Genomic DNA, 17,171 nt, shown 5'->3' with positions numbered 1-17,171 from the left:
ATCAAACTACCACTGGCATTTTTCACAGAACTAGAACAAAAAATTTCACAATTTGTATGGAAACACAAAAGACCCTGAATAGCCAAAGCAATCTTGAGAAAGAAAAACGAGCTGGAGGAATCAGGCTCCTGGACTTCAGACTATAGTACAAAGCTACAGTAATCAAGACAGTATGGTACTGGCGCAAAAACAGAAATATAGATCAATGGAACAGGATAGAAGGCCCAGAGATAAACCCACGCACATATGGTCATCTTATCTTTGATAAAGGAGGCAAGAATATACAATGGAGAAAAGACAGTCTCTTCAATAAGTGGTGCTGGGAAAACTAGACAGCTACATGTAAAAGAATGAAATTAGAACACTCCCTAACATCATACACAAAAATAAACTCAAAATGGATTAAAGGACTAAATGTAAGGCCAGACACTCTAAAACTCTTAGAGAAAAACACAGGCAGAACATTGTATGACACAAATCACAGCAAGATATTTTTTGACCCATCTCCTAGAGTAATGGAAATAAAAACCGAGTGGGACCTAATGAAACTTAAAAGCTTTTGCACAGCAAAGGAAACTTCAAACAAGACGAAAAGACTACCCTCAGAATGGGAGAAAATATTTTGCAAATGAATCAACGGACAAAGAATTAATCTTCAAAATATATAAACAGTTCATGCAGCTCAATATTAAAAAAACAAACAACCCAATACAAAAATGGGGAGAAGACCTAATTAGACATTTCTCCAAGAAGACATACATGGCCAAGATGCACATGAAAAGCTGGTCAACATCACTAATTATTAGAGAAATGTAAATCAAAACTACAATGAGGTATCACCTCACACTGTCGGGCATCATCAGAAAATCTACAAACAACGAATGTTGGAGAGGGTGTGGAGAAAAGGGAACCCTCTTGCACTGTTGGTGGGAATGTAAATTGATCCAGGTACTGTGGAGAACAGTATGGAGGTTCCTTAAAAAACTAAAAATAGAATTACCATTTGACCCAGCAATCCCACTACTGGGCATATATCCAGAGAAAACCATAATTTAAAAAGACACATGCACCCCAATGTTCATTGCAGCACTATGTACAATAGCCAGGTCATAGAAGCAACCTAAATGCCCATCAACAGACGAATGGATAAAGAAGATGTGGTATGTACATACAATGGAATAGTACTCTGCCATAAAAAGGAACAAAATTGGGTCATTTGTAGAGATGTGGATGGATCTAGAGACTGTCATACAGAGTGAAGTAAGTCAGAAAGAGAAAAATGAATATTGTGTATTAACGTATATATGTGGAATCTAGAAAAATGGTACAGATGAACTGGTTTGCAAGGCAGAAACAGAGACACAGACGTAGAGAACAAATGTATGGACACCAAGGGGGGAATGTTGCGGGGGTGGGGGTGGTTGTGTGACGAATTGGGAGATTGGGATTGACATGTATACACTAATATGTATAAAAGAGATAACTAATAAGAACCTGCTGTATAAAAAATAAAGTTCAAATTAAAAAAAGAAACTAAGTCATCTCAACCAGTGTACAAAATATTAAAAGAATAACATATATGTGCTTGAACCATCTGATGAGAGTAATAAACACAATTATTTAAATTTATCATTTTATTTTTCATTGTTTCAGTCAAACTATTATCTCTAGTTATTTCTTGAACTATTATTTCAACAAAGTTGTTATTGACTGAAATGTACTTCTAATGTATATCTTTTATATACGTATTATTATCTTCATAACATATGGCTACATTTTGCCATCATGTATAAAGGTAGGTTATCTTTGTATAAGTTTACAAGATATAGTTAGAAAAGTCACCCTTTTCCTACTGAAAAACCAAACAGGTGGTATGTGAGAATTCCACAAATTGTAGAAAGAGCTTTCCCACACATAGTCAAACCTCCATTTCAAGAGAAGTACAGAAGATGCTACCTCCTGTGGCCAAGCAGATAGTATAGATCTTGGGGGGAGGGTGGCAGCATCTCTAATTATATATTTCTCCAAAAGCCTGGGACAGGACAGCACTGATTGCAAAAACATTGCAACACTGATATTACACATGCAGTAGCATGTTTAACTCATCGATTTTAAATGCTTTTCTTGTTTTTTTCACCCCCCAGGTCCTTCTGAGATTGTTATGAAAGCTATGGCTCGCCCCCCCAGAAAAATTGACGTACTTTCTATATATGTTATTTTGCATAAGTATCAGGGGATTCACAGACACCTTAAAAAACTTGACCACTGCCTGGATTAAAAACTTCTCTTTTACCACCTGGATAGAATTTTAGCCTTAAGTCAACAAAATTTGTAACATTCAACTACCTAAAGTTACTAACATTAAATTAAGCATCTTTAAGAATATATCCATGACAGCCATACTCAACGATACCATATTTTGAACTATAAACCTTTTTTCCACTACACATTGTCTATTTTCTTAAATTAAGGAACAAAACAGTGGGAGAAATGATATGGGATGAGTATCAGGAGGCCAATCCTGATATGTCAGTAGCCCTACTTGAGAAACTGTACTTTGTGTGAAACTAAATGCTCTCCAGATCTTCCCTATAAGATGTTTACTGTCCATTTTCAAGTCCCTGTCACTGTAGTCTGATAGAGCCTGTGGCCACATTAGGAAAAAAGGGTTTTGAATCTAAGTATTTTACAAATACACCAATATTCATGTTTCTGAAAATATACTCATATTTCTGCTATTGGCAGAATAAAGCAAAGGAAGTGTGGTAATAGAGTGACTAGAAATGGCTAATCAACAGCTCTCATACCATTTCTATATAAACTTCTTCCCATCAAGTAGGAATCATGAATATTATGTTTAACCATTATATTCATATTACTAAGGAGAGTGCTTGGCATATAGAAGATGCTCAGTAAATATGAGTAAACTTGGAGAATGTTAAGACTGGTAAAGGAGAAAAACATACTTGTCATACTGGTAGGACCCTAGAGAAACACTAAAAGTGAACACAAGAAAGATGAGTAAAAATAACCTAAATGTCTACATTTGGATGCATTAGCTGGAGTTCTCCAGGATGCAGAGCCTGAGGCAAAAGTTTATATTACACTATTTTATTAGGGAGTGCAGAGGTGTGAGAAAAAAAAAAAAAGAGTCAGAGAGGGAAAAAGGGAGAGCAAATATAAGGAGATGAATTTATGAGTAGAAATTTAATTGGTATCAAGTACAGTCTTCAGAAAGGGTCTATGAACTATTACGGCCCACATGCATGTAGTATGAGTTATAACCTGTTGGGGGATAAAGAAAGAATTTATCTGCTGGTGCCCACCTCCTATTGGTCCAACATTTGCCCTAGGGAGCATTAACACCTCCTCACATCCAGGTTACAAACACACAAGAACCGGGTGGATCTCACTGCATCTCATGCTTCAGTGGTAATAAAGAAGCCCCAAGAGGCAATTTCTATTAATCTGCTTGCTAGAGCAGTTGCTGGGCAGAGCCCAGCTGAATTGTTCTCTGAGGTGGTAGCTAGGCCAGAACAAGTGACCAAAGGCCTAGACAAGTGAGGCTAAGAGGATTTCTGGAGGCACAAATAAACATACTTTAGTACATTCATTTGATGGAATACTACTCAGCAATAAAAAATTTAAATTAATCATATACCGTCTTTATTATATTGAGGTATGTTCCCTTTATGCCCACTTTCTGGAGAGTTTTTTTTAATCAAAAATGGATATTAAATTTTACCAAAAGAATCTTCTGTATCTATTGAGATGACCATATGGTTTTTATTCTTCAATTTGTTAATGTGGTGTATCACATTAATTGATTCACAGATAATGAAAAACCTTGCATCCCTGGTATAAATCCCTCTTGATCATAGTGTATGACTCTTTTAATGTATTGCTGGATTCGGCTGAGTAGTATTTTGTTGAGGATTTTTGCATCTATGTTCATCAGCGATATTGGCATGTAATTTTCTTTTTTGTGTGTGATATCTGTGTCTAGTTTTGATATCAGGGTGATGGTGGCCTCATAGAATAGTTTGGAAGTGTTCCTTCTTCTGCAATTTTTTTGGATGAGTTTTAGAAGGATAGGTGTTAACTCTTCTCTAAATGTTTGATAGAATTCACCTGTGAAGCCATCTGGTCCTGGACTTTTGTTTGTTGGGAGTTTTTACATTAATGATTCAATTTCAGTACTTGGAATTAGCCTGTTCACATTTTCTATTTCTTCCTGGTTCAGTCTTGGGAGATTGTACTTTCCTAAGAATTTGTCCATTTCTTCTAGGTTGTGCATGTTATTGGCGTATACTTGCTCATAGTAGTCTCTTACGATCCTATGTATTTCTGTGGTGTTGGTTGTAACTTTTCCTTTTTCATTTCTGATTTTATTGATTTGGGCCCTGTTCAACTTCGCTAATTATTAGAGAAATGCAAATCAAAACTACAGTGCGGTACCACCTCACACTGGTCAGAATGGCTGTCATCAAAAAGTCTACAAATAATAATTGCTGGAGAGCATGTGGAGAAAAGGGAACCCTTCTATACTGTTGGGAATGTAAATTGGTGCAGCCACTACAGAATACAGTATGAAGGTTCCTTTAAAAATTAAAAATAGAGTTACCATATGATCTAGCAATCCCATTCCTGGCCATATATCCAGAAAAGAGGAAAACTCTAATTCAAAGATTTACATGCACCCCAATGTTCATAGCAGCCTTATCTACAACAGCCAAGACCTGGAAGCAACCTAAATGTCCATCAAGAGATGAATGGGTAAAGAAGATGTGGTACACACACACACACAACCCCCCCCCACTACAATGGAATATTACTCAGCCATAAAAAAGAATGAAACAATGTCATTTGCAGCAACATGGATGGACCTAGAAATTATCATACTAAGTGAAGTAAGTCAGACAGAGAAAGACAAATACCATATGATATCACTTATATGTGAAATCTGAAAAAAATGGATACAAATGAACTTATTTACAAAGCAGAAATAAACTCACAGACATAGAAAACTAACTTACGGTTACCAAAGGGGAAAGTGGGGGGATCCAAGATTACATTTTAAATTATGAAAGAGCCTCTGGAAAAAAAAATTAGTGATGGAATGAAAAGAAATGTCAGATATTTCTCAAATTAAGAGAAGTACATAACTTCTCAAATTACTCTAGTTAGTGCATTTCAACTGAATTAAAACTGAAGTACATTTACAGTAGATTATTTTTCCCACCAAACCTTCTTAATTTAAAAATGGTCAGAATTTGGGCAACATCTTTCCCAGCAAATCCATAAAGTTAATTTACCCTTGAAACAGCAATGACATCTTTTAGGAAGCCATTTTCTTGTTATTGCACAGAGGTTGATTTTAAAGCCAATACAGGCAAATGAGTACAGAAAAGGAAGTGGGGGGAAGGATAAATTGGGAACTTGGGATTAACAGATACCCAATATCACATATAAAATAGATAAACAATAAGGACATACTGTAAAGCACAGGGAACTATACTCAATATCTTGTAATAACCTATAATGTAAATGAATTTGAAAACAATACATATATGCATATGTATATAAATGAATCACCTTGCTGTACACCTGAAACATTATAAATCAACTATACTTCAGTAAAAAAAAAACTAAAAATAAATAAATAAACTTATATACCAAACACCATGGATGAATCTCAAAAACATAATGCTTAATGAAAGAAGCCTTACATTAAAAAGTACACAGCATGTAACTCTATTTCTGTAAAATTCTAGAACAAGTGAGATTGGTTTATAGTTAAAAACAATCAGAAAAGTGGTTGCCTCTGGGAGATGGGACAGAAATTGGCTGCAAAGGGGAAAAAGGAATAAACACCTAAGATATGTGCATTTTAACATATGTAAAATTCATATCCAAAGAAAAAATACAAACAAAAATCTGGCATGTTAACGCAACTGAATATGATTCAACATGAATGAACTATGGTGGCACAATTTTTACAAAAATAACACAGAACAATGCTATATATCTTCTATGGACATATACAGTTCTATGTCTATATCTAGATATGTGGATTTATTATAAATGTACATGTATGTATGCACATATATAAAAAACATGTAATTTTTTTCCTTAAAAGGATAGAAGGTATATATAAACTTCTAATGCTGTTTCCTTCTCTGGGCAGTAGGAAAAGATCTAGTTTAGAATTACTGTTTAAAAGGTCTTTAACATTATAAAGTTTTAAAATAATATTCTAATTTTTTAAGTGGAAAACTGTACCAATGCCGTATTTATATTAATCATTTAAAAACAGAAAAAATTAGGAGTCATACACACTTGCTATAGAAAAATTTTAAATTACACTAATGTGTGAATAGATTCAAATTCAGTTAGTATGTGGCAGTTTGCATCCCGAACTACTTTTACTATTTTGTCTGAAACACACAATTAGAAAACATCACTGGTTAAAAACAAGCAAAGAAAAAAGCCCCAAAAGTGTTGGCAAGTGTTTAGAAGAAAGGTCTACAATCTTTGGAACTCTTTCTACTTAACACCTGCAGGTGGTTTTGAAGCGTGTAGGTGCATGTATCATGCATACATAGCTACAATATTATCTTTTAAATATATCTGTTGTAAAATGAATGATTACGCATTGGTAGTTTGATAGGGATTGCACCATATCTGTAGATTGCTTTGGGTAGTACAGCTATTTTCACGATATTGATTTTTCCAATCCAAGAACATGGTATATCTCTCCATCTGTTTGTATCATCTTTAATTTCTTTCATCAGTGTCTTATAGTTTTCTGCATACAGGTCTTTTGTCTCCCTAGGCAGGTTTATTCCTAGGTATTTTATTCTTTTCTTGCAATGGTAAATGGGAGTGTTTCCTTAATTTCTCTTTCAGATTTTTCATCATTAGTGTATAGGAATGCAAGAGATTTCTGTGCATTAATTTTGTATCCTGCTACTTTACCAAATTCATTGATTAGCTCTAGTAGTTTTCTGGTAGCGTCTTTAGGATTCTCTATGTATAGTACCATGTCATCTGCAAACAGTGACAGCTTTACTTATTCTTTTCCGATTTGGATTCCTTTTGTTTCTTTTTCTTCTCTGACTGCTGTGGCTAAAACTTCCAAAACTATGTTGAATAATAGTGATGAGAGTGGACAACCTTGTCTTGTTCCTGATCTTAGTGGAAATGGTTTCAGTTTTTCACCATTGAGGACGATGTTGGCTGTGGGTTTGTCATATATGGCCTTTATTATGTTGAGGTTAAGTTCCCTCTATGCCTACTTTCTGGAGGGTTTTTATCATAAATGGGTGTTGAATTTTGTCCAAAGCTTTCTCTGCATCTATTGAGATGATCATATGGTTTTTCTCCTTCAATTTGTTAATATGGTTTATCACATTGATTGATTTGCATATCTTGAAGAATCCTTGCATTCCTGGGATAAACCCCACTTGATCATGGTGTATGATCCTTTTAATATGCTGTCGGATTCTGTTTGCTAGTATTTTGTTGAGGATTTTTGCATCTATGTTCATCAGTGATATTGGTGTGTAGTTTTCTTTCTTTGTTACCTCTTTGTCTGGTTTGGTATCAGGGTGATGGTGGCCTTGTAGAATGAGTTTTGGAGTGTTCCTCCCTCTGCTACATTTTGGAAGAGTTTGAGAAGGATAGGTGTTAGCTCGTCTTTAAATGTTTGATAGAATTCGCCTGTGAAGCCATCTGGTCCTGGGCTTTTGTTTCTTGAAAGATTTTAAATCACAGTCTCAATTTCAGTGATTGTGATTGGTCTGTTTATATTTTCTATTTCTTCCTGGTTCAGTCTAGGAAGGTTGTGCTTTTTTATGAATTTGTCTATTTCTTCCAGGTTGTCCATTTTATTGGCATAGAGCTGCTTGTAGTAATCTCTCATGATCCTTTGTATTTCTGCAGTGTCAGTTGTTACTTCTTTTTCATTTCTAATTCTACTGAGTTGAGTCTTCTTCCTTTTTTTCTTGATGAGTCTGGTTAATGGTTTTTCAATTTTGTTTATCTTCTCAAAGAACCAGCTTTTAGTTTTATTGATCTTTGTTATCGTTTCCTTCATTTCTTTTTCATTTATTTCTGATCTGATCTTTATGATTTCTTTCCTCCTGCTCACTTTGGGGTTTTTTTGTTCTTATTTCTCTAACTGCTTTAGGTGTAATGTTAGGTTGTTTATTTGAGATGTTTCTTGTTTCTTGAGGTAGGATTGTATTGCTATAAACTTCCCTCTTAGAACTGCTTTTGCTGCATCCCATAGGTTTTGGGTTGTCGTGTTTTCATTGTCATTTGTTTCTACACAGTTTTCAATTTCCCCTTTGGTCTCTTCAGTGATCTCTTCGTTATTAAGTAGTGTACTGCTTAGACTCCATGTGTTTGTATCTTTTACAGATTTTTTTCCTGTAATTGATATCTAGTCTCATAGTGTTGTGGTCCAAAATGATACTTGATATGAAATCAATTTTCTTAAATTTACCAAGGCTTGATTTGTGACCCAAGATATGATCTATCCTGGAGAATGTTCCATGAGCACTTGAGAAGAAAGTGTATTCTGTTGTTTTTGGATGGAATGTCCTATAAATATCAATTACGTCCATCTTGTTTAATGTATCATTTAAAGCTTGTGTTTCTTTATTTATTTTCATTTTGGATGATGTGTCTATTGGTGAAAGTGGGGTGTTTAAGTCCCCTACTATCATTGTGTTACTATCGATTTCCCCTTTATGGCTGTTAGCCTTTGCCTTATGTATTGAGGTGCTCCTATGATAGGTGCATAAATATTGACAATTGTTATATCTTCTTGGATTGATCCCTTGATCTTTATGTAGTGTCCTTCTTTGTCTCCTGTAATAGTCTTTATTTTAAAGTCTGTTTTGTCTGATATGAGAATTGCCACTCCAGCTTTCTTTTGATTTCCATTTGCATGGAATATCTTTTTCCATCCCCTCACTTTCAGTCTGTATGTGTCCCTAGGTCTGAAGTGGGTCTCTTGTAGACAGCATAAATACAGGTCTTGTTTTTGTATCCATTCAGCCAGTCTATGTCTTTTGGTTGGAGCATTTAATCCATTTACATTTAAGGTAATTATCGATATGTATGTTCCTATTACCATTTGCTTAATTGTTTTGGGTTTCTTATTGTAGATCTTTTCCTTCTCTTGTGTTTCCTGCCTAGAGAATTTCCTTTAGCATTTGCTGTAAAGCTGGTTTGGTAGTGCTGAACTGTCTTAGCTTTTGCTTGTCTGTAAAGGTTTTAATTTCTCCATCGAATCTGAATGAGATCCTTGCTGGGTAGAGTAATGTTGGTTTTCGGTTTTTCCCTTTCATCACTTTAAATATGTCCTGCCACTCCCTTCTGGCTTGCAGAGTTTCTGCTGAAAGATCAGCTGTTAACCTTATGGGGATTCCCTTGTATGTTATTTGTTCTTTTTCCCTTGCTGCTTTCAGTATTTTTAATTTGTATTTAATTTTTGATAGTTTGATTAATATGTGTCTTGGCGTGTTTCTCCTTGGATTTATCCTGTATGGGACTCTCTGTGCTTCCTGGACTTGATTAACTATTTCCTTCCCATATTAGGGAAGTTTTCAACTATAATCTCTTCAAATATTTTCTCAGTCCCTTTCTTTTTCTCTTCTTCTTTTGGGACGCCTATAATTCGAATGTTGTTGCATTTAATGTTGTCCCAGAGGTCTCTGAGACCGTCCTTAATTCTTTTCATTCTTTTTTCTTTATTCTCTTCTGTAGTAGTTATTTCCACTATTTTATCTTCCAGGTCACTTACCCGTTCTTCTGCCTCAGTTATTCTGCTACTGATTCCTTCTAGAGACTTTTAAATTTCATTTAATGTGTTGCTCATCATTGTTTGCATTTTAGTTCTTCTAGGTCCTTGTTAAACGTTTCTTTTATTTTCTCCGTTCTATTTCCAAGATTTTGGATCATCTTTATTATCATTACTCTGAATTCTTTTTCAGGTAGACTGCCTATTTCCTCTTCATTTGTTTGGTCTGGTGGGTTTTTACCTTGCTCCTTCATCTGCTGTGTTTCTCTGTCTTCTCATTTTGCGTATCTTACTGTGTTTGGGGTCTCCTTTTCACAGGCTGCAGGTTCGTAGTTCCTGTTGTTTTTGGTGTCTGTCCCCAGTGGCTAAGGTTGATTCAGTGGGTTGTGTAGGCTTCCTGTTGGAGGGGACGAGTGCCTGTGTTCTGGTGGATGAGGCTGGATCTTGTCTTTCTGGTGGGCAGGACCACATCCGGTGGAGTGTTTTGGGGTGTCTGTGACCTTATTATGATTTTAGGCAGCCTCTCTGTTAATGGGTGTGGTTGTGTTCCTGTCTTGCTAGTTGTTTGGCATAGGGTGTCCAGCACTGTAGCTTGCTGGTTGTTGAGTGGAGCTGGGTCTTAGCATTGAGAATGGAGATCTCTGGGAGAGCTTTCGCCATTTGATATTACATGGAGCTGGCAAGTCTCTGGTGGGCCAATATCCTGAACTCTGCTCTCTCATCTCAGAGGCACAGGCCTGACACCGGCTGGATCACCAAGACCATGCCAGCCACAGGGCTCAGAAGAAAAGTGAGAAAAAAAGAAAGAAAGAAAGAAAATAATAAGATAAAATAAAGTTATTAAAATAAAAAATTAAAAATTATTAAATATAAAAAAACTAAAAAGTAAATTAAAAAAAGAAAAAAAGAGAGTAGCAACCAAACCAAAAAACAAATCCACCAATGATAACAAGCACTAGAAACTATACTAAAAATAAAACAAACAAACAAACAAAAAAAACGGAGAGACAGAACCCTAGGACAAATGCTAAAAGCAAAGCTATACTGACAAAATCACACCAAGAATCATACGCATACACACTCACAAAAAGAGAAAAAGGAAAAAAAAAATATATCATTGCTCCCAAGGTCCACTACCTCTATTTTGGGATGATTCGTTGTCTATTCAGGTATTCCACAGATGCAGCGTACATCAAGTTGATTATGGAGATTAAACCCACTGCTCCTGAGGCTGCTGGGAGAGATTTCCCTTTCTCTTGTTTGTTCACACAGCTCCTGGGGTTGGTTCTGCTTTGGATTTGGCTCTGCCTCTGCATGTAGGTCACCAGAGGGATTGGGTTAAAGGAGCAGCTGATTAGGGGGCTCTGGCTCACTGAGGCCAGGGGGAGGGAGGGGTATGGAATGAGGGGTGAGCCTGCGGCGGCAGAGGCCGGTGTGACGTTGCAACAGCCTTAGGTGCACCATGTGTTCTCCTGGGGAAGTTGTCCCTGGATCACGGGACCCTGGCAGTGGCAGGCTGCAAAAGCTTCCGGGAGGGGAGGTATGGATAGTGACATGTGCTTGCACACAGGCTTCTTGGTGGCTGCAGCAGCAGCAGACTTAGTGTTTCATGCCTGTCTCTGGTGTCTGCGCTAATAGCCGCAGCTCGCGCTCGTCTCTGGAACTCATTTAGGTGGTGCTCTGAAGCCCGTCTCCTCACGCACCCTGAAACAATGGTCTCTTGCCTCTTAGGCAGGTCCAGACTTTTTCCCGGACTCCCTCCCAGCTAGCTGTGGTGCACTAGCCCCCTTCAGGCTGTGTTCACGCAGCCAACCTCAGTCCTCTCCCTGGGATCTGACCTCCAAAGCCAGAGCCTCTGTACCATTTCAAATGTTTGAAACAAAGATAGTGGATATTATTCATAAAAACAATGCTTAAATTTTATTTTGTCTCCTGGGGGCTGGCTGTGAGGTGGGGTATAATCCTTTACTCAGCTGGAGACACAGTGGGACAGGATCTCAATTGTTGAACATCCCCAAAGGAGGGTGGCTAGTGATCCAAATCACAGCACCCAGGGTAATAATGCCTTTAATCTGGGCTGGTATCAATATTCAAAGGGCTAGGTATGAAAAACAGGGTAGCAAAGGTCCCATGGCAGTAATGACAGGTATGACATTTCAGGAATTCTGTGTTTTTTTGGTTTTTTTAAAATTTATTTATTTTGGCTGCGTTGGGTCTTCATTGCTGCGCGCGGGCTTTCTCTAGTTGCAGTGAGCTGGGGCTACTTTTCATTGCGGTGCATGGGCTTCTCATTGCAGTGGCTTCTCTTGTTGCGGAATGTGGGCTCTACGCGCATGGGCTTCAGTAGTTGTGGCACGCAGGCTCAGTAGTTGTGGCACGCAGGCTCTAGAGCACCAGCTCAGTAGTTGTGGCACACAGGCTTAGTTGCTCCACGGCATGTGGGATCTTCCCAGACCAGGGCTTGAACCCACGTCCCCTGCATTGGCAGGCAGATTCTTAACCACTGTGCCACCAGGGAAGCCCTGGAATTCTGTGTTTGATATAAGCCTCCAGACATGGTAGGGGAAAGGTGAAAGGGTCTAACACCCAGAGGAAAGAGACAAAAGATGGCTACAAAGTTATTAAGGCATGAATTATGTAAATCAGAGCTCCAGTCCAAGCTGAAACAGTAGTGGAAATCAGGAAGTCTAAAGGTGGCCAGCTCAACAGAAGGCACAGGCTATACTTGGTAGCAAGACAGGTTTTGACCCATCCTCTGGTACCTCATAAGGTAACAAGCTTAGGAAGGACTGGTTCAGAGGCAATGTGAGGCTGAGCTGGGCAAAGCTGGGACAAGCAATGATCTATATTACCTATGTTTACATCAAGTAGGATTGCAAAGCAAAAAAGTCTGACTACATATGTCTTTGATTGTGATTTGGTTTTTCTCAACATTTTAACATTTCTAAAATTGTTATCTAATTTCAAATCAGATATATGTCTTTCACTTGAAAATCTTCCCACCTCTCCACAAAGGCTTCACTGATTAAATTGATGGTCAAATTGGTTTCTTAAAAATAATCACTAAGATTATATATGTTTCTCTTCCTAGTGTTTTTTCCTATGTATTAGCACTCCTTTAAATTTAAAAATAAAAAACAAAATTAATACATCAAACTAAAAATCTTCTGCACTGCAAGGAAAATCATCAACAAAATGAAAAGGCAACCCACTGAATGGTAGAAAATATTTGCAAATCATATATCTGATAAGGGGATTATATCCAAAATATATAAAGAATTCACAAAATCCAATAGCAAAAAAACCCAAACAATCCAATTAAGAAATGGATAGAGGATCTGAATAGATATTTTTCCAAAGAAGACATACAGATGGACAACAGGTACATGAAAAGATGCTCAACATCATTAATTATCAGGGAAATGCAAATCAAAACCACAATGAGATATCACCTCATATTTGTCAGAATGGCTATTATCCAAAAGACAACAAATACCAAGTGTTAGTGAGGATGTGGATTAAAGGGAACCCTGTGCACTGTTGGTGGGAATATAAATTGGTGCAGTAATTATGGAAAATAGTATGGAGGTTCCTCAAAAAATCAAAAATAACTCTCCCTCCTGCCACCTCCCCTGGCCCTCTCACGCTGCACAGTTTCTCTGATGCAAGACTGTCCTGGCCCAGATATGGCTCGTGGACAGCAGAAGATTCAGTCTCAGCAGAAAAATGCCAAAAAGCAAGCTGGACAAAAGAAGAAACAAGGACATGACCAAAAGCCTGCTGCCAAAGCTGCCTTAATATATACCTGCACTATCTGTAAGACACAAATGCCAGACCCTAAGACCTTCAAGCAGCACTTTGAGAGCAAGCATCCTAAGACTCCACTTCCTCCAGAATTAGTTGATATTCAGGCATAAAGTTGTTTACAGGGGAATTTGTGACACCTTTGACTCTTCTCCTCACTCAGACCTTAGGTAACAAACCTGCAGCTGCTTTGCTAACAAACTGTTGATCAGCAAAAATAAAGGGGCTACAGAAACACTCATTTTTATGCTGTTCCCTTTTGGGCTTCATGCAAAGACAATTCTGTGTAAATGTACAGTTGACTCTGATTTGGAAATCTGAAAATTAGTCCATCCTTGTTATAAAAAAATTTTTTACAATTGTAATTATATTGATGTTCATATTGTATAAAATAACTCATTAAAGTAGTACTTTGATTTTACAACATCACAGGATAAATGGTTCTAGAAATTCTGTTCTAACTTTCTACATTATTTGCCTTATAAAAATCTAATGAATTCATCAGCTAGAATTGCAAGCACAATTCTTATCTCCCTTTCTAATTCAGGGGCATGTTCATAGTTAAACTAGAGCAGAGTCATTCATTAAATCTGTGCACACGATTTTATTGGAATCTGCTGACCTAGGTGAAGAATGACTTACCTGCTGCCTTGGTATATTGCAATCATGTGTCATTTTCCCCTCTGATTGTTTCTTGTGATTGAGGTTGGAATATTTAAACTTGCTGTGTGACCTGGCTATACCTGCCAGCCAGGTATAGCCTGTAGATAACTGATAAATTCCTTAAAGTGGTTGGATTGTCAGTGAGCCCGTCTGAAAAATTAGGTTCTGAAGTATATGCTACAATGAAGTAATCAGCCTACTGTTCAATACAAAATATGATGGAACATATGTGAACTGGTAAAGATCTATCTTTTATAAATTATACTTGATTCTTTGAAAATTGTTCAAGTTCTTTCATTTAAAATTGAAACTCATAATTTTCGAAGGAGTTTTTGGAAGTTAATTACAATTTGGCCAATTTATGAATGGATTTTGCATTAACAGAAAGATTGGAATCGCTTGTGACTGGGTTAATTCCCAGAACCTTCTCCTTCATTTCCTTTTTAAGTGAGTAGTTGATTTTTACTTTGTGCTGGTCCCTAAAATCAAAGGCTGTGTACAGTATGACTTCCGTCTGAACTAGAAAAGTATTAAAATAGGCCAATATCCACATTTTTTGGGCTCTAAGTATGGGAAGTGGGTTGGTTCTGATGAATGAGGTAAATCCTACCCAGTTAAAAAAGACTAATTTAGGTTTCTTCTAATTTGCTTTTGCCAACTATTAATACAAGTGAAACTGCTGTAACTCAGTTTAAATTTTAAAGTTGATAGAATAGGAAGAACACTCAAATATTTACTGATAATTGCTTAGAGCCGCAAATCTGATCCTGTGGATTACAAAATGCATTCCCTCTTTCTACTGTAACTCATCACTGCATTTGTTTTGTAGCTATACATATTCTGCCCACCTTGTTTGTCTTCACTGTAAGTTTAAAATAAGATATTTCCAAGGAGAAGCTTCAGTGGTGATAATTTCTTAGTAACTCCTATTCTTATACTCTTACTTTAAAATAGTCATTTTTTTCATGTATTTGATTTCTTCAGTTTCAGATTTATTATTTGTTAATTCCCAATATGTTGGTTACCAGAACATTAGAGTTGGCCTAATTGCTTATAGTGGTTATTAACAGAGGTTCTGGTTAAATTACAATTTAAAAGTTTTTAAAAGTGCTTTGAGCATATGTATGTTTACATTAGTAACAAATCATTTAAAAACCTTTCACAAGTTTTGGTTTAATTTTTTTTCATTTGTTTTACTGACTAATTCAGAATAAAAGCTTTATGTTCCTGTAAAAAAAAAATTAAAAATAGAACTACAATATGACCCAGAGAGTCCACTTCTGGGTATTTGTCTGAAGAAAACAAAAACACTATTTCAGAAAGATATGTGCACCCCTATCTTCATTGCAGCATTATTTTCAATAGCCAAGGTATGGAAAAAACCTAAGTGTTCAATGATGGATGAATGGATAAAGAAATTGTGGTATTTATATATACACACACACACACACACACACACACACACACACACACTGGAATACTATTCAGACATAAAAAAGAATGAAATCTTGTCCTTTGTGACAACATGAATGAACCTTGAGAGCATTATACTACGTGAAATAAGTCAGACAAAGAAAGACAATAATTATATATGAAATTTAAACAACAACAATAACAACAAGAAAGCAAGCTCATAGATACAAAGAACAGATTGCTGGTTGTCAGAGGTGGGAGATGGGTGGGTGGGAGAAATGGGTCAAGGGGGTCAAAAGGTATAAACTTCTAGTTATAAAATAATTAAGTCATGAGGATGTAATGTACAGCATGATGACTATAGTTAATAATACTGTATTGTATGTTGGAAAGTTGCTAAGAAACTAGATCTTAAAAGTCTTATCATAAGAAAAAAAAACAGTTTTTAAAACTGTGTATGGTAACAGATGTTAACCAGACTTGTGGTGATCATTTGACAATACATATAGAGAATCATTATGTTATACACTGGAAACTAGTATGATGTTACATGTCAATTACATGTCAATTTAAAAATCCCCTCAAAACCAAAAAAACAAAATGAAGATTATCCTCTCTTGATATGTTCTTCCTTAAAGATACACATGTACAAATCTCTCTTATTAAAAACAACAGAAAAACCTCTCCTTGGATGTTGTGTTTCCATCTAGCTACAATCACCTCTCCCCTTCAGAGTCAAGTTCCTGGAAAGAAAAGAATATAATTTCTGCCTATTATTTCCCACTACCTACTTAAAATAAAACTGCTCTAGCCAAAAGTCATCTATCTATGACCCAATTGCCACATCCAGCAGCCTATTTTTAGTCCTCATTGTACTTGACAATTCTGTAGCATTTAACGCTGTTGGCCAATTTCTTCCCTTAAAACTGTCCTTTTTAAGAATGCCACTTACATGGAGTCTCATTTTAATTTCTAACCCTGTTTCCATTTCTGGCTTTTCTTCCTTTGGCCACCCACTAAACATTGGTATTCTGTAGTGCCCAGCCTTGGACCTTTTCTTTTCTAACAGTACATGTTCTCCTTGAGCAATCTCTTTAATTTCTATAGTTTTAGCCACTACCTGTTATGCTGATGACTCAAGAATCTCTATACTTAGCCCAAATCACTCTCCTGAACCCCAAATCCATTAATCTATGGATATCTATTAATTTAGTAGATTTCTATCTCTCTGTAGATTTGCCACCCAGGCACAGGAAAACATTAACATGTTCAAAGGTAAGTTAACTTTTCCCTTAAACCTGGCCTCGTCCAAAATCTTAGTGACTGTTACCACAATCCAGTTGTTACTGATCTGAGAAAGAAATTTAGCAATCCTTTCAGATTTTTCCTTTATCTTCACGTTCTACAACTTTCCAGCAATCAATTCATATAGATTCCACTTGTTTAACAGGCCTGTATTTCACTCCCCTTTTCTCTTCCT

At 36.6% G+C, this 17,171-nt stretch overlaps 2 protein-coding genes across 8 annotated transcripts in view; one reads left to right on the top strand and one right to left on the bottom strand.

Moving 5' to 3' along the window:
- Positions 1-17,171, bottom strand: part of RNF180 (ring finger protein 180) — a 286,491-nt gene that overhangs the window by 101,169 nt on the left and 168,151 nt on the right. The window lies entirely within an intron of this gene.
- On the top strand, positions 13,485-13,943 carry LOC132363632 (zinc finger protein 706-like). The gene has a single exon (XM_059919314.1). The coding sequence runs from the start codon at positions 13,498-13,500 to the stop codon at positions 13,726-13,728; it is 231 nt and encodes a 76-aa protein (XP_059775297.1). The 5' UTR covers positions 13,485-13,497; the 3' UTR covers positions 13,729-13,943.

The sequence above is a fragment of the Balaenoptera ricei genome, chromosome 3, assembly GCF_028023285.1.
Source record: "Balaenoptera ricei isolate mBalRic1 chromosome 3, mBalRic1.hap2, whole genome shotgun sequence".
Lineage (NCBI taxonomy): Eukaryota > Metazoa > Chordata > Mammalia > Artiodactyla > Balaenopteridae > Balaenoptera > Balaenoptera ricei.
This window is presented reverse-complemented; position numbering and strand designations above follow the sequence as displayed.